Source organism: Pleuronectes platessa, chromosome 1 (assembly GCF_947347685.1).
Source record: "Pleuronectes platessa chromosome 1, fPlePla1.1, whole genome shotgun sequence".
Taxonomy (NCBI): Eukaryota; Metazoa; Chordata; class Actinopteri; order Pleuronectiformes; family Pleuronectidae; genus Pleuronectes; species Pleuronectes platessa.
Window position 1 is genome coordinate 21762860 of NC_070626.1, and position 18222 is coordinate 21781081.

The window sequence follows — 18222 nt, forward strand, 5'->3', positions numbered from 1 at the left end:
TCAGACCACAAACTTTATACAGCCAAGGAACAAAACATCTAATAGGGTATTTATTTTTCATCCAATTACATTTTAGTTCTAACCCGTTATCACTGAAACTTACTCATGTGAACTGTCAGTATGAAGAAATGTTAATGTAGTGTGTAAAATCAACATGTTCTTTAAGAGAAATTGTGTGAAACCTAAACAGAAACCAGATAAATGCTTATATCCAACTAATAGCAGAAGCTCAAACACACACGCACACACACACACACACAATATAATCCCAATGACACAGCTCCTTCCACCTCCAAATGAAATCTGCTTCAATCTGACAGAATGATAAAACACTTGTAAGTCCCTAATAACTGTGTCCCCATCTGAGGGGCCCCAGGTCCTCTTGACCCAGGGGACCAATTTGAGTGGGACACAGCACATGGTGCCCTGCGCTGAATTATCACCCCCACCGCCACCGCCGCCACAGCAGCGGGGATAAGAGGGAGGCAGATTAGAGTTCAGTTGTCTTGGCAACCCGAGATGCCATCTGTCAGGAGTGTGCTGATCCATGTCGTGTCGCCGGGACGTCTTTTTAATTCAAACATTTCCTCACTGCCAGAAAGACCCTCCTGTTAAAATCTAAGAACTCGTGGCAGGATGTGTTTAACTAGAGGCTTTAGTGTTTCATGATGGGTTCTGATATGAATATCTACTGTGGCTGAATTTAGAGTGTGCGTGTGCATTTTAACAAAGAGACTGTTAGATGAATCCTTAAAGCAGTGGCAGATCGAGGATTTTTCCATATCATATTATATATATAGTATGGAAAAATATAATATATTCCATATAGAGGGGCCAATTATGTGTTCAACATCTATGCACAATTAATGATTCAGTGAGTTGCACATTACTTGCTCATTGTTAGTTTTATAGCTTTCAGCAAAGTCGCACATCATTGAATATATTTTTGACAATTCAAGCACATTGTGTATTCTTATTAAGTTTGTTTAGAAAAGAATGATTCCTGACAGGACGGGAGCACTTCAGGGACCAATCTGATTTCGTGCCCCTCTGGCCCCGCCCCTGGAGCTGCCCCTGCCTGACAAAATACCACAATCCTTATTCTTTGAGTGAGGTTTCTTATAAAGAGGAATAAATGGGCAAGTCTACCAGACAGTGTTCTCTGGATTCATCTTTACAACCCAGACTATTCCAGAGGCCACGGGACTGTTTATTCACTCCTGACTCGTTTTTAAACTAGTTTAACAAGTCGATAAATCAGTATATATCAGCTTAACACATTGTGTTTTTTATTAAGTGTGAGTGAAAAACTTTGACAATGACAAGACAATATCTAATCAAACATCTTGTATTAATTTGGCACACACAAACACACATTAATATTCACTACAGGTCAGTGGTTGAATACTAACCATGCAGTGCAAATGAGCGAGGGGGCGGTGAGGAGGTTTACGTAGGGAGGAAGAGGGGAGGGTCTGATTGACGTTGTGACATGAGGGACTTGTCCCCCTGGGAGAGCGCTGCAAATGAACCAGCAGCTCCACCTGGCACTGGAACTAACACACACACACACACACACACACACACACACACACACACCCCACACACACACGGTTAAAGCGAGTAAGTAAAAGAGATGTAGAAATAATTACTCATTTTGACAATAAACAGTTTTTTTATCTTTTAGTGTTATGATAAATAACATCATTGATAAATATATTTCTCTTCTTTAAGAAAAATAACAGAGTGATGTTGTTGTTAGTTGAGTCTCATTTTGCTAATCTGGAGGAAGCTGCAAAGCCTCTAGGGGGCACAAGCGAGTCAAAGCGTTTGACCCATGTGTTTTCATCTCATTTTCCTAAGAGCCAGTTCACTTGTATCTGTATCTGTTTCACAAAGCTTAAGCATCTTACAGTTAGCAGCTGGTTTATCTCAGTGGCCACTTGAAGAATTGCACTTTAAAAGAAGATAATTGTGGGGCTGCAGGATTTTTATATAAACAATGTCTTTAAAATTGTTTGACTTTGTGGAAGGGGGGGATTTGGTTCGGATAGATGTTGGGCCCCCTATGTTCCCTTTTGCCTGGGGCCCCCAAAAATTGTTAAGACGCTCCTGCAAACATACCTCAGCATTATAGGCATGCAGTTCAGTGGAGACTGGAAAGAGTATTCTATCATAAGGAAATAAAATGATAATCACAGGCTGCATTACAAACCTTTATCAGATACTAAATCATGTCTTCAAGACTTCAATACTTTATTTGTCATGTGCACAACAATTACCCAAAGCAGCCGCTGGCAATGAAGCTCAGAAATATTTTAAAAACACACTAGAAATAAAGAATACAGAATATAAAAAATAAAATAAAAATAAAGTCCAAAAATGTAAAATATTATTGAGTAGAATGTGTGGATGTGAATATCAGTAGAATATTTGGTATTTGCTTTAACCTGCTTGGGTTTCTTAAAAGGGAAACCAGCATCCACAGCAATAAACTCCGACTTTAATAGACACTGAGTTAAGTTTCATTGCTCATCATTTGTCGGGTTAACTTTGACAAACGTGGAGAACAACACGTGGCAGACGGTGTCGGTGTTGATCTTCAGGATTGTGAATGTTTCAGTGAGGCTCGTGTTGAGGTGAGTCGACGCCTCCGACTCGCGCAATCGGGTTCACGGTTTGAAAAGTGACGCCCTGTCTGTCCCGCTGCTGTTTGACCCGAGCACCGTCAACATCTGGATCTGTGTGACGTCCACATGTGCGCGAGGAGAAGAACACGAGCGGGAAGAAGCTGCGAGCAAAGTTTTTATGAGAAGAGAGAAAGTTCTGCAGGAGGAGGCTGGAGTTCAGTGAGTAGATTTTACATTTATTGCAAAGTTTGCTGTTGATGTTGAGAGTGATGATAATGAGGAGGATGATGATGATGATGATGACTATGATGATGATGATGATGAAGGTAAAAAAATATACTTCTAATTAGTGGTAGAAGAGGCACCATGTGTAAAAGTGTGTAAAAGCCCTGCATTCTAGATCTACTAAAATGCAAGTGAGTTAATATTTTTGTCAAAATGGACTGAAAGTATACAAACTAAAAGTACTGCCTATGCAAAAAGTGTATTAATTAATGTGTGAGCAGGATTATAATGCAATCAATGGTTCTTTAACAACATTTGACAAAAGTGCACAAAAAAGTAATATATTATTATTATACATCTGTAGTGGAGTTTATAAAGTGCCAAAGCAACAGAAATACCCAAGTAAAGTACAAGTTCATCCAAATTTGACTTGAGTAAAAAGCTGTACTTCGCTACTTTCCACCACCGTCCCTCTTTTATACTATTCCACTGTTTCTGCAGAAGTTTTTTCAGAGTGTTTGTTACTGGTGTTTGAAAGAAGATTTTTATAATGTAAAATGGTATACTCTGTTTTGTTATAATATGGATAACATGGCAGTTTAAAGTAACTGACAGAAAACTATTCAAACTGTATAGTATGAATTTAGTGTTTTTTCCATTATTCGACTTTACAACCACATAATTCAAAGCACTCTTAGTATTCTTTCTCTTTCTCTGTTCTTGATTGATCAGATTTCTCTATGAATCAAACAACAACAATGAACTAAGAAGATTTGTGCTTTAAGCTGAGCGCTCTCTCAGTACATTGATGCTGAACGGAATTCTCCTGCATGTTCCTGGAGTGTGACCTGTCACAGCCTGAGTCAGGAGGAACTCAATGAACAGACTGTTCAGAGCCGCTCGGTGTTTATTGACTTTCACCTCACTCTCAAACAATCACTGGAGAGTTTTTCTTTTTTTAAACCTTGTATTTTAATGTGGTTTACTGGATCTGACGTATCGGGTGGGGGGGCCTCCACTGTTCAGCGTGTGCATAAACAACAGCAGGTAATAGACCTTTCCATCCTGTGTTGATGGGGGGTTTGTTTAGTCTGGAGGCGGCTGAAGGAAAGTCATAGTGTGAGTGCAGCACCGTGGCTGGAACCTGTGCCTCAGATATGCAGTCGTATCCATTCAGTGCCTGTTGTTCATTCTCAGAATGTACGTCACCTCCACAGCAGATCCTTGACTCAAAGCTAATGGATAGAAATCTATTACGGCCGGCAGCCACTTACACAGAGTGGAGGCTAAACAGACTCTGGAGACAAAAGCACAAAGCACAAGCCTGTAGGTGAAGAGTCTTTTACTGACATGTTTGCGACTTCAACTTTGTTTGAAGGTCAGATCTTTGCTTGGGGAGCCATTCTCCGTCATGAACTCAAGAAAATGTCGGGAAAATTGTGTCCGGACCTATTCGGGAGTTTTCCTTTTATATATGAAGAACTCATGCAGGAGATGGTGCAGGTTGAATGGGATCACAGCAACAGGAACGGTTCTAGATCGTCCAGTCGAGGGTAGGAGAGCATGCAGGAGGCGATGAATCAATCCTGCTGCGCACGTGTCTTTGTTTACAGCTCATTTTCAGACATTTTACTCGTTCTGGAAAATGTCTGCAGCTACTTTACCTTCTTACACACATCCCCTTTGAAAAACGTATCAAAATACAACTAGTCGTGAAACAGGCTTTTTACCTGACCCAGACTTTTGTTCCATTCTCCAGAGACATCAGTGTTAGAGCCGTGCTGACGGCAACCAATCAATCACTGTCATCTTCTACACATACAGTACATGTTCAGGTATTCCGGGCGACGCTGGCGCTCAGTCCCTTCACTTTGCTCAGGTCTTTCATGTCGGCTGCCGTGTAATTTTACCTGTTTCCACCACAAAGCTGCTGAGGCTCAGGGGGTTCGCTTCTACTGCGGAAACATAATTAAAGGTTGTGAAAGACGACCGAAGCTAATTTTACTTTGGAAACATTAAACGCTCTGCAAAGTCAACAAGGTGTATGCACGCGTGTGTGTGTCTGTGCACCAGTGTTGTGTATTTGCATACATGGAGCCTCAGCCCTGCAGGAATATAAAGACTGCTTGTGCCTGGGAGTTAGGCCAATGGGTGACCTTTGCATTCCCTTCCCAGCAGAGCCATCCTGTAGCAGAGGTGTGAATATTGCACCTGGATGTTTTGTTGGATACAGGGGCTCTCATGCCCTGATGGTCAACCTGTAAACCAGCCTCAAACTTGGCAGGTAGCCTCTTCATTTAACTTGTCTCTGGTCCATGTCTGCAGTTTTTTTTTTACAAAAGAGCCTTTTCACTACATCCAGGAAGAAAGGTCTGTCGGCAACATCCTCACATTTATCACCCTGAGCCCTGATTTCACTGACAAACATATGTTTTCCTCTGTAGCCGCATTACAAGGACATTGACATCAACTCTTTGCTATAATAAGGCATCTTCACGACAAATTACAGAGATGATCTGTAACACATGAGCTGCAGGTACATTCATGTATAAACACAGACAGCTGCTGTCCAGGTGTGCTTCTACTATTCTATTTAAGATAAAGTCTGTGTTAGAGATAAGGTTTTTAGGTGGTTCAGTGGCTTGTCCACAAACAAGAAGACCAGGTGATTCGATCCCAGTCTCCCCCATTCCATGTGCCAGTATCGGGCCCAAATGTCCTTGGGCAAGATACTGAATCCCAAATTGTCCCTTATGGCTGTGTCGTTAGTTTGTGAGAGAGAAAAGTGCTGCACATACACTGTTTGAATGTCTGTGTGAATGAGTGAATAGCAAGACTGTACTGGAAAGTGCTTTGTGTGGTCATCAAGACTAGAAAAGCGCTAAATAAATATAAACCACATATTTGCGACTGAAACTTGTAAATTTTGCATCCGAGAAGCTTCACTGGTTTTGGTTTGACACTGGGCTGTTCTGGGTCTGAACGCTCCAACAGTATTATTACTTGACACCTGAACTTTAGATTCAGTTATCTGGCACAGACGGAGCCTCTGTCTTTACTGTGCATTACCCAGCAGACCCAGCAGACCCCTTCACCCAGTGCATGTGTTGTTGTTTTAATTCCAGCTGATTAGCAGCGAGGGTTAGTGGCTGTCAGGCCGTGCCTCTGCATGGGGCTGAGCTTTATGATGGAGGCGGCACTAGGAACCAATGAGCCATGAAGCCGCACCAGGAGACTCAGGGCTGCAGCTGTACAACTTATTAAGTCAGTCAGTTTAGTCCCTTTGATTAATGTTGTGGTTATTGTGTGTTTTCACTGCAAAGATCGACCTTTATTATCCTCAGAAACTAGTACATTTTCATTAATCGTTGCTTCAGATTTATGTCTAGTCTGTCTTAAAACAACAGTGACACTCATACCCTGTACCATATGTCAACAACCACACATTTCAACAGTTACTGTTTGTACATACGGCCTTAGAGGAGATTTACCCCTAATACAATTTCAATGGAAAATGAGTGGAACAGAATCCATGGTCCTCTTTGTGTGCAAAAATTCACTAGCAAGTAAAGCATCTGTAAAGCATATGACACGTTTCTTTTCTCTGTTCCCACTTGTATTTGCTGTCACTCTTTGTTATTATCTGACGAGATCACCTCATGGTGTAAACATCATTAACATGTGATGTTATTTGTAATGTTAACAAGTGTAATGTGTTATGTAGCTCAGTTCTGGATTTGTAGATTTGTACCAAACTCTTTGTGACAGATCAACAAATGTCAGTGAACTGTAGATGAGGAATTCATTTTTATATTTGCAAATAGAATTGGTGAAATTGTTGAACATGAGAAAGATAAACACCTTCTTTAAATACTGTTACTCAGATACTAAGGAAAAAACGTCAGAATCAAAGAGTATGATTGATAAAGATAAATAACATATCTTTCCTTTTGTCCAGTAACGGCCTAAGAGCTGAAACATGGACATTGATGAAGCAATGCTGGGCACCAGCCCTGAAAGTCCTCTGAGCCCGAGGCACCAGACCGGACTGGGTATGAACTGTCTTCTCAGTCCAAAGTACAGACACTCTGGACCGGGTCTCACCAGCCCTCAGGAGTACAACCAGTGGCTTCCTTACCGCCATGACGCCAGTTTACTGCCCATGAAAGAAGACCTGGCCAACTGGCTCAACACCATGATGGGTGAGTCAGTCGTCCACTGGTTTAAGTCTGTAAACCTGAAAACTGGGATCCTTCTTTCAACAAAAAATAATGACAGCTACATTACAAGGGAGAATGTTTATTACAAATGTAATGTGACATCTTTGATATCAATAGTGTCGTTTGTGACAATCACCCATAGATACACTGCAAGACTTATTGAGTTCAGAAGTTTTGTTTTTATTTTGAAAGACACTGGTGAAGAAGTTGCGTTCACATTACACACAGAGACACATTAACATTCCTATTATCCCAGATCCCTGAAGCACCCTCTCCATTAGAGGGAAACGTGAGTGGGATTCCAGGGAAAGGGATGTTTTCTTCCACTTTACTGCATTGTGAGGGAAAACATCAAAGGTGTGCACAGGCCACAACCTGTCGGTGGGTCTCTGGAGAGTGACTCAGGCACCACCAGGTTCTGAATGATGCATGAAAACTACAAAAAGGCTGGAAAGCAAGCTGGTGTCTGTCGTGTGTGGTTTGTTTGGAAACACAACAATTATTGGTTCTGGTTTGTGTGCGGAATTAAAGCATCATTATCTGTTGCTGCTCAACGCTCCAAAGCTTTTCAGGGTTCTTTGTGAATCAATAAATACATAAATTAAGGTTGTATTACATTAATAAGCAGGATTGGGGCATCTGTTTACCTTCTCATTAACCAAGGTGTTTTCATGACACTAGTTTTATTTATTTTTTAGACTAGGCCGTGGTATAATCATCAGCTCTTTTATATGTATACCTTAATATTTCTTAATTTCATATTACAGGGTTCCAGCAGGGTTAATCGAGTCTAGAGTTCAATAATCGGTTTCTAGACAATAAAAAGTCTTAAATATGATAAAATATCATCATTAAATTTCATTTATTGCCGCATTTAAAAAATCTTGCTGAAACCTGCAGAAAGCTGGTAGGTAATTCTAAATGAATCTTATCATTTGAAGGTCATGCGACCTGACAACTTTTTGATGTTCAGACTTATTTGACTGCTAAATACTTCTCGGTATGTCTTGAGAAACAGATTTCTGTGTATATTCAACCTGCATGTGTGTGTGTGTGCATGTGTGTGTGTGTGTGTGTGTGTGTGTGTGTGTGTGTGTGTGTGTGTGTGTGTGTGTGTACGTGTGTGTGTGTGTGTGTGTCCTCAGGTGTGGAGCTCTCAGCAGACAGTCTGATGGAGAGGTTAGATAACGGTGTTCTCCTCTGTCGGATGGCGCAGCTGCTCCAGGAGGAGATGATCCACGGCAACAGTGGCAAGGTGCTGCAACAACACAAAGATCATGCACACAATCACACGCACACAAACCTGAAAACAGAGGAGACGAGGACAAAAACACAAAAGCACCCTTTGCCGATGAAGAAGCTGATTCAGTAGATGAATCAGTCTTTAAAAGGACCAGTCCCGGCCCTGTATTCAAGAACTAGTGAGCTGCAGGATTGGTGCTTGATAGAAAACTTAAAGTGTAAAACCAGGTCAGGTCTGAGTTGATAATGACAATATCTCCTGTGGTGCTTTCGGAAGTTGTCCGTACCTGTACATCTTGTTTTGACAAGATCCTACTTGAGATAAAGAAAGAGAAATACAGGTCTCCATTCCTGTATTTGTTATTAAAACACTCCTGTAATAAACAACATTAATCCATTAACCCGTGTGTGTGTGTGTGTGTGTGGTGAAAACGATTACAGCCCTTTGTTAGGAGAGTGATCCACTGGCGAGCCGATGCAACCTCGGGATCGTTTTTCGCCCGGGACAACACAGCCAACTTCCTTTACTGGTGTCGAAAGATTGGCGTTGATGAGGCTTACCTGTTTGAGTCAGAGGATTTGGGTGAGTTAAGACGGGAGAGGGCTCTGAATAGACTTGAGGAGCGCTGACCTTTTCCACTCCTTTTTGCAGGTGAAAGGCCTGAAGGAGAACCAAGTTATACAGCACTGGTTATGTTATAGAATAAAATAAAACTTTAGATTTGAAGGAAGGAACGTCACTGAGGTAAAACACTGTTTGTTGTGTGTGAATAACAAGTTCTTATTAAATCTTATTATCGTCTTTATTCCAGCTCCAACCCTCTGATTTTGAATGCGTCTTATTTTGAAATATAATACATTAGTCATTGTAAATTAGTTAATGAATAACACATAGATTTTATTTCCTGGGAGCAGAAGTTACTTTTTAGTTATATTATTTTTTGTTTGACTTCCTTGGTATTATTTGTAGTTTATTTTTGTCCTAAAACTCAAATAACTTGGTGCATTCAATTTAAATAAGATATATCAATTTTGTTTCAATCTTTTTATTTTTTAGATTTTTTTATTCATTTGTATTTAATGAACTCAAAACACTGCTCAGAAACAAATTAAAATAAACCAGTTAAAAGCAACTAATTGAGTCTTGAGCATCACACTAAATGGGATTATGTCTGTGCTTTAAATCTCTTCAAATCCTGTTTCACCTTCTCTCCGTGTGAAGCTCTGTGTCCCTGAGGAGAAAACCTGCCGTCAACATGCTACCAACATGGTAGCGTGTCATTAAGCAGTATCTTCTCTCTGCTCTTCTTACCTGGACATGTCTATGCACGGCTGCAGATGCGTGAGAATGATAATGTGCAGGTTAATCCCCGGCAACAATGAGTCCAGCCTGCAGGCACACTTACCTACTTCACCAGACTAATTGAATGACAGGGAGAGTAAACTTACTTTCCTTTGACAGGCGTCAAGTCGACTGATGCACTGATGCAAACGCACACATCGTTTTTATTTTCTTCTCTTTTCACGGTAGAAAAATCCCATCGACAATTCTGTCAGAAATCGTGTTGACTGAGGGCCTGCACCACATAATGTAGTCGTACATCATATTTTGAACATTTGTCTCCATGCTTTGTTTTTCCTTGGCCGAAAGAAGGTTACGAAAAGCAAGCACCTTTTTGAAAATGTATAAATTCTGCACTGGAGGCTTTTTCCTGCCCTCATGCCCTCAGCTGCACAACCAGGGCCCACAGGAATTCCTCTTCAGCTTCAAAGATACAGATGCACAATAGAAAAACCTCCTGAAATGTGCTTCCAGTCCAGACGGCTGAAGTTTATCTCTGGAAACATCTTTCCTTTCAGATGAGTAAATTCTTATTTCTGCCCCTCCACCCTCTTTGTCTGTTCTTCATGTATGTGCCGTGTGAAGTGCTCCACAAGCAGCCCCGCGAGGTGTGTCTGTGCCTGATGGAGCTGGGACGGATCGCAGCCAGGTAACTGGGAAACAGAGCGCCCCCATCTATGGTGCAGCTCCTGAACACTACATCAATTGATTCACACTGAGTAGAAAACTAATGCATTTTATTTTGGTAATGTGAAATATTCGCCACACAACAATCATGAAACAAAAGACATGCTCAAAAGTTGTAATAAAGATAACGGTAGATGTATATGTTGGGATTCAAGCTCCATTGGTAAGAAATCACTGCTCTTTGATTTATGGGGGATTTATCCTGTGTGTCTGTAAAACCTCTCAGGTACGGAGTGGAGCCTCCAGGTCTGGTGAAGCTGGAGAGGGAGATAGAGAGGGAGGAGAGGGGCTGCTCATCTCCATCATCCCCTCTGCCCTTCTTCTTTTTTCCTACTACATTGTTGTATTCACCATCACAGTCATCCCTGCCCTCGGCCCCCTCTCCTCCTCCTCCTCCTCCTCCTCCTCCTCCTCCTCCTCCTCCTCCTCCTCCACCTCCTCCACCTGCGCCACTCACTCCAACCACGACCTGTCTGTCTGAACCACTCGCCGCATCCCTCGCCTCTGATCTTCCATCAACAAACCCAGTGCCTACGTGTTCACCCCCCCCTCCGCCCTGCACCTCAGCCTCTCACCCTTGCACAACCACAGCCTCAACACAAACACCTTTGTTCTCTTCATCCCGCTCCACCAACGCACCTGCTTCGGCGCCGCTGTCAGCGCCATCGCCAGGACAAACCCCGCCGCCCAGCGCCAAAGCTACAGTAAACAACCACACTCCAACAGCGATGCCCCCCATCAGCTCCCCACCTGCAGCCCCGACCCCTCGATCCTCTGGCAAATCCATGTGCAGGAGGAGCGCAGGCACCAACAACATATTGGATGATATTGTGAGTAATTTATTATTTGAGCTCACATGTGTTAAAGGTGTTTTATGTATGTCGTCTTGATTCTCTGGATTCTGTGTTCCAGGTGAGGAACATTATTGAGAATCCGCCCTGCAGCTGTCCGACCAGGTTCCTGGTGGAGAAGCAACCGAAAGGCTGCTACCGCATTGGAGAAAAAATTCTGTATATACGCGTAAGTATGATCACACAGATCCTGTCTCCTCGGGATAATGCTCACATCAGAACCACTCGTTCATCCTTGCTTATTTAATCATGATCAAACCATCTTTTAGTAAAGTTTAAGAAGCTTCCAAATCCAGATTTCAAGCATGACACCAGAATCCTTCCCTACACTCAACCAATTGTTGCCCAAACCTTCAATAACCACACGTGAATGTGAACCATAACTCGAAGTCCTCCACTTTGTTCACCCGACATTCTCCCTAACATGTGTGTAGTTATAACATTTTCCACATCAAAACAAATAGTTGTATAAATTTCTAGTAGACAAGGTTGGTTCACGTCCACCCAAAGAGAATAGAATGGAAAATATTTTAATATATAAAATTATATATCAATATAGATTTACAAATATGTGAAATCCGACACATTCATTTCATAGAGTGGAATTATGACTTCACACCTTGACTTGAAAATTGTGAACCACATCAAATTGCTCATCCAATGAAGCTGATTCGTTGACTCCCCGACACATATTAAGATGTGCGGTGCTCAGGTGATTCATTATCAGCTGAGTCAGCAACAAGTGCATTGTGTCAGAGCGACTGATGTGAGATGGTTTGGAGTGGAGGCGCCTCTCAGCTCCAGCGAGTCGTGCTCCACCTGCGAGCGTCTGCACAAAGGCTCGAGGAATGGCCTTCTGGGAGGCTGGGTTGCTTGGCAACCGATGGTCAGGATAAGACCGGGCTGACAGTAAAACACTCGGCACACGAACCTTCAGAGCCAGAGTTCAAACCTGAAGGAAACACAAACACGTCTCCTTCAGGGGGATTCTGCGGAGATATGGCCGCGGTGTGCAGTTCAAATGGCGGCCCACTCGGGAGTTCAATTCCGTCTATGTGAGGGGGGGTTTGACATATAAGAAGGTTTTACTTTACTGTCAGAAAACAACCATCCATCCATTCAAAGAGAAAAATAACAGCTTCAGTGTGTTGTATATTTAAGTAATTTGCATTATCCAGAAATACAGAGGAGCATATGCGATAAATAAAAAATAAGAGTATTGGGTATAACATATTAATTCAAGCTAAAATCAGATTTCACGGTGTATATGTCTTTCATTAAACACAGAGGTATTTGTCACAGCATTGGCGACTGACTGGTCTCCTCTCTGAAACCCATTGAATGCTTTGTTAATCCCATTGACCCGACTCTCTCCCTAAACTGGTGATCAATGCTGTCGGTGTCAGCAGTTACTTCCACGTTTCGACTTGCTGACAGACAAGATATTCCTACTGCCCATTTAGCAACGAACGCACCTCCTCGAGTCAGAGAACATCTGTTTCTCCACAGCGGACCTGTCAATAACACGCAGGCACGTGTCTGAGCACCACATCAAAGGATACCTGGCAATAAAGACGCCATAACCGAGGCGTGTCATTAGTTTATGTAAAAGAAAACGAAACTAAGGGGAGAGACAAAAATGTCATTTTTATGTTTCACCATTTCAACCATTGACCTTTTGTTCCCTGCAGAGCCTTACACATACATCATCTCAACAAAACCCTGTCCACCCATTAGTTTACTGGCATAATTACCAGTTTACTCTCGACTTGCATCGCTCGCTTCCCTTTCCTCCAAACCTCCGACAAGCAAACACACCTCAGCTGTATGAATAGAGCGCCGCAGCCCATCAAGCCCGACTCCATCCATTACCTTGGAGCTCACAGCTGCCTGCATGTGTGTGTGTGTGTGTGTGCGCAGGGAAACATGCCATGAACTTCAATTACCATACACCACGATAGCCCCGGTGCCGCTCCTGGGAGAGTGTGCCATTCAATGTGTACAGACCTTTTTAAAGAGCAGATACTATTGATTACTGAGACAAAGTCATTAGCGAGGGGGTTTAATCAGACAGCTTGTTAATGAGCGGCTGAGCATGACCGCCCCCCCCGCTCCCCTCCCATCACATGTAAACTTTCTCCCCCACCTCTCTATTCCCTATGGAGACTATTCAATCATGCCAGCCCCGGAGTGCTCCGCCATTCTTTGGTGTTAAAATAGAGGAAGGCTTTTTCTTTCTTCTCTGCACCCAATTAGGCTCTCCTTCAGCTTTGTATCAGGGACACTGTCTGACACTGACTGTGGAGTGAAGAGACATGCAAACACCTCGCAATATCATGCATCATTCTGTTCAGCACCCCACCCACCTACAAACGTAACAAAGCTAAATTAAAAAAATGTTTTAAAGAGTTATAATTTAGCAGAAATCTGTAAAACGAGGCCGAGGTCATTGTATTCTCTCACCTTCATTCTGCACTTTTGGTATAAAACCTTTTCACCATCCTTCCCTCTCGTATATCATTGAGCGCTGACTCCATAGCAGCTGAAGGGTCTTTGCTCTGCAGGCGACACTGACCTCTGACCTTACGGCACAGGAGGAAGTGATTTTTTAGCAATTAGCATCGCAAAAAATATTGATGCAAAATGTCAATTATAAATCGGGAAAAAAACATTGAAGGCCTCTGTTAAATATTCGTAAATAATCGAAGAGGCGACATGTACATTAGCAACTCGGTACTTAGGTATGGCAGTTACTTGACACCAGCATGCTAGGACAAAGTTTATTTAGTATTTAGTTGTAAACTAAAAGGTTCACATCCTCATTTCATCGTGGAACCATCGATGTTTGTACAAAATTACAGGGCAACCATTTCAGCAGTTGTTGAATTTTATCACCAAATGCTCTCAAATCTCTGAGTTGACATCTTCGTTTGAGTCTTCCAGGAAGTGCTCTTGATAAGGTTCGGGAGCAATTCACTCGGACATTTGCTTTTTCACATAAAGCTCCTATATTGAAGATCTCAGGAATATGTGCGGTCGCAACTGCGTGACTGAAAGCAGCTTAAGGTTCATCTTCTGGGGACCATGAGTGTATGCACAACATTTTACAATCCCGAATATTGTACTTACATTTACCCAAATAAATAAAATAGGCCTCAAGAGGATTTAAAATTTCAAACGCTGCCTTTGCGTCGCGATTTGATGAGGAAAAGAATTAGAAAAATAGCTGAACGTCCAGAGGCTGCAGGTTGGTCCCCAGTTTGATCAGCGTGAGGGGGGGGGGGCCCTGAAACAATCACAGCCTCCACACACAGTAAAAGCTTCTCGGTTTGTCTCTTTACTGTAAATTCACAAAGGACTGACTGTGCTCGAAACATCCAAATCGGCGTATGTGGCTAAAGCCTGCCTCCTACTGGCCAGCATGTAAACGACTCCTCCTCCTTGAGAACGCTCATGCATCTTTCAGCAGGGAAGGAGAGAGGGAATCAATGGAGCTGCCATCGGGCACACAGGGGAATCCAGACGGTGGGTTATGGGCCGCAGACGTAGGACACTTTGTACGCAGAGCCTGGCGGGGGGGAGAGGGGGGGGGGGGGGGGGGGGGGGGAGTTTGTAGAGACAGAAATGAAGGAGTCTGTCGGACGAAGAGGGCGAGCGAGGACCAGGTTACGACAAATGAGACGAGTAAAGCATAATGACCAACAAGTGATACAAAAACAAGTTACATACAAAAAATGTAAATGTAATCTAATCGTAACTGATCAATGATTCCTGGTTGCATGGATATAAATTGGTTTCTTATTTCTCAACGGGAGATGAGGACCAGCCAGATAGACATCCCCCCCCCCCCCCCCCCCACGTGTGACAGCAGAGGGGTTTATTCAGGGTGTCAGACTCGACCTCTGTCGACCTCAACATTTTAATCTGCAGGGCGACAGCTGAGACGCAGCACGTCTGGAGTTTCCTCCGAAGGTGCACGCGCTCACAATGATTTTTTTTTTTTTACCTCCCCTCACAAGGAAGGGCAGCTCTACTTGTATTATCACATCCTCAATGGCTCTGTAATGAAGGGTTTATTGGTGATAAGGCAAGAGGGGGGGGGGGGGGGGTGGGCTGCTGACAGGACAACGGATGGCTTCGAGAGACCTCCTGGGAATGTTAATGTCTCCTGGGAGTTGAGGGGCCTGCGCTGAACTCATCTCAATTTCTCCTTTCATTCTCCCCCCCCCCCCCCCCCCCCCCTCTCCAGGCTTGATATTGTGGCAGCGGTTGCCATGGCAGCAGTTGGTTTTCAGCTGTAAGGAGGAGGATGTGTTGATTCAGAGAAAACTGACGTCTCTGAGGCTACTATTGAAAGACGGGCGTTCATGTGCTGTAGTCCTTTTTAATTTGAAATGGTGATTGTTGTGCGGTGTGCGTTGCAGGCCTATGTGGGCGTGCGCCTTTTGTGCGTCACTGCGTGGTCGTGTGCATATGTGGATTAATCCTGCGCGTGTGCTCAGCTGGTGCCATGACGTGTTGTTTCATTTGGTTTAATGAGATTTTGACAAAGCAATCTGAGAGATCACCTCGTAGCCACCGGATGCAGGAGTAGCCTGTAAATAGTACATTGATGTGTGTGTGTATGTGTGTGTGTGTGTGTGTGTGTGTGTGTGTGTGTGTGTGTGTGTCTGTGTGTGTGTGTGTGTGTGATTACTGTCTTCCCATGTAATTCAGAATTCATAAACATCCTGGCATTAACCCTGCCAGACAATGAATGCATACTTCATTACCCAGCAATCCCTGTCTCGACTCACTGTGCGCTCTGGTGTCCCCCTTGCAGATGCTGAATGAGCGTCATGTGATGGTGCGTGTAGGCGGCGGCTGGGAGACCTTTCTAAGTTACCTGCAGAAACACGACCCCTGCAGAGGAGGACCGGCCGGCAGGTCTGAGGTCAGGGCCTGTCGGTACAAGGCCAAGTCGCCCAGTTTGAACATCTCACCTGACAGCTACATGGTGGTCGGCGCCCATTACCGAGGCAAGAAGTAGACTCTGGAGGTGTGACAGTGAAAACTGGATCAGGCCAAACTGTACAAGGTCAATCATTTTAATACAAAGTTCAGATCTGTTTAAATAAAAAAAAAAAACTCCAACTCTTTCCTTCTTGAAGGTGGTAGATGTGACTTGCTCTGACCTGATTGTTAGTTGTATGAATTATCCATATACTGGTAATCATAACAATTTGGCAGTGAAGCTAGTACAACACTCAATAATCAAGGAATTATCTCTTTCACCTTTTTAAAGGAAAAGGCCAAACGTCTGGTTCCAGTTTCTCCACTGGGAAAGATCGCTGCTTTTCTGGTCATATATGATCACAAGCTAAAAAAATTGGGTTTTGGAATATATACCAAAACAACTTGAACCCATCTGTGAGAAAGTTTAACAAGAAATGTTCACTATCGTTTGACATTTTACAGAACAATGAAATACTGAGGAAATAATCATCAATATAGTAGATAGCTAAAATAACCTGCAGCAACTCCTGTATCATCACTTAAAAACTATTGTCAATGGTTATGTGCAGTACCCTATGCAAATCAGTGTAGTTCAATTTAGCATTTTGTACAGTGACTTGTGTTTTTGTAGCGTAGAAAGTATTTCTCTGTGTATCATGGTGCTGGAGTTTGAATATGAGAGGTTTGTGTAGTAGTCTGCAAAAAAACCAATGCTTTGTGACTTTTCATGTATTTTGTATTTTTTGGTATGTTATATATAGTTAGTTTAAACTTTGAAATAAAAGATCAAATAATTTTTTTATTTCAATTACTTTTGCCGCCTATACTCTCACATATAAATTTTTATAACCTTAGTTTTCAGTCTGTAAAAACGTTGTGTTTTTGTCCAATACCGGCTTGTGAGAAAGTGCACGTGCACACAAACACACAAAGACACGCACACACGATGCCCCTGTGTATCACTGAGTTCATCACCTCAGCCTGAAAAGACAAAAGCACCAAGCATCACGTCCTCCCTCTAGATGGCACCATGTCCTCAGTGACAGAGCCAGGCCTCGTCTCCAGTGCTGCTGAGGACGTCCATCCTCAGCTGAACTGAATCTTATGTTTCTGCTTGAGCTCCAGAAACTATGACGTTCCCAGTAACAGTAACAGACACATGCTGATGTCACGTAAAAAGAGGATTTACATGCAAAACACTGAAAGTCACAACACATTAGTAATTACATATTTTATTTCAGTAAAATAAATTAATTGAAAAATGGACACAAGTTTTAAATATATTGAAAGAAACTAGCGGTAATGAGATCATGCAAGACTGTAATGTCTTTTTAGTCCCCACGGAACATCTGCAGTGGATTGAACCAGTATAAATGACTTGTAGAAAATAATAGCTGTGCTACTGAAACAGAGTGCCACACCAAACGGTGGCGTTTTCACAGAGCGTCTCTCTTCACACACGCACTACATTTCCAGAGTCCTCATGAAACACAGGAAGTTGTGACTTGAGAGGGATTTTACAACAGTTTCAGATGCGACGCCACATGACGCCGACCTCATTCGTTCTTTACATTGTTTTTACCGTGTGCTGCTGTTGAAGCTGAATCCAATCGATGGCAAAATCTTACATTTTTTAAATACAGACCTTGTTATGTGCTTGAAATCTTACAATTTCAGATACGGGGGGGTAAATATGTGCTTAAAATTGTTTTTGCTTTGAATACTTTTTAGGAATTCCTGCACATGTGGCACATCAATACTGGAAAAGTCAGATTTACACACTCACCCACCCACTCGCACACACTCGCACACACGTACACACACACAAAGAAAACTTGTAAGATTTGTGTGCAGTTGTGCTTCAGTCCTAACGACACATTATACTTGCACCACATACTTATACATTACAATTTACTGCTCACAGTAACGTCACTGTGAATCAGTTTGTGAACTTAAAAGTTTATAAAAACAAAACACCAAACAGCGTTGCATTCTGTGAGTCGCTGGATGTCAGAAAGTACACCGACTCC

The 18222-nt window shown here is 42.7% G+C and overlaps 1 protein-coding gene across 1 annotated transcript; it reads left to right on the forward strand.

Moving 5' to 3' along the window:
* The first annotated feature begins 2673 nt into the window (after window positions 1-2673).
* Window positions 2674-16984, forward strand: gas2b (growth arrest-specific 2b). The gene is made up of 8 exons (XM_053422747.1): window positions 2674-2849; window positions 6814-7057; window positions 8221-8330; window positions 8759-8900; window positions 10245-10308; window positions 10573-11176; window positions 11259-11366; window positions 16020-16984. Exons 2-8 carry the CDS (start codon window positions 6835-6837, stop codon window positions 16224-16226), a joined length of 1458 nt encoding a protein of 485 aa, XP_053278722.1. The 5' UTR covers window positions 2674-2849; window positions 6814-6834; the 3' UTR covers window positions 16227-16984.
* The last annotated feature ends 1238 nt before the right edge of the window (window positions 16985-18222 follow it).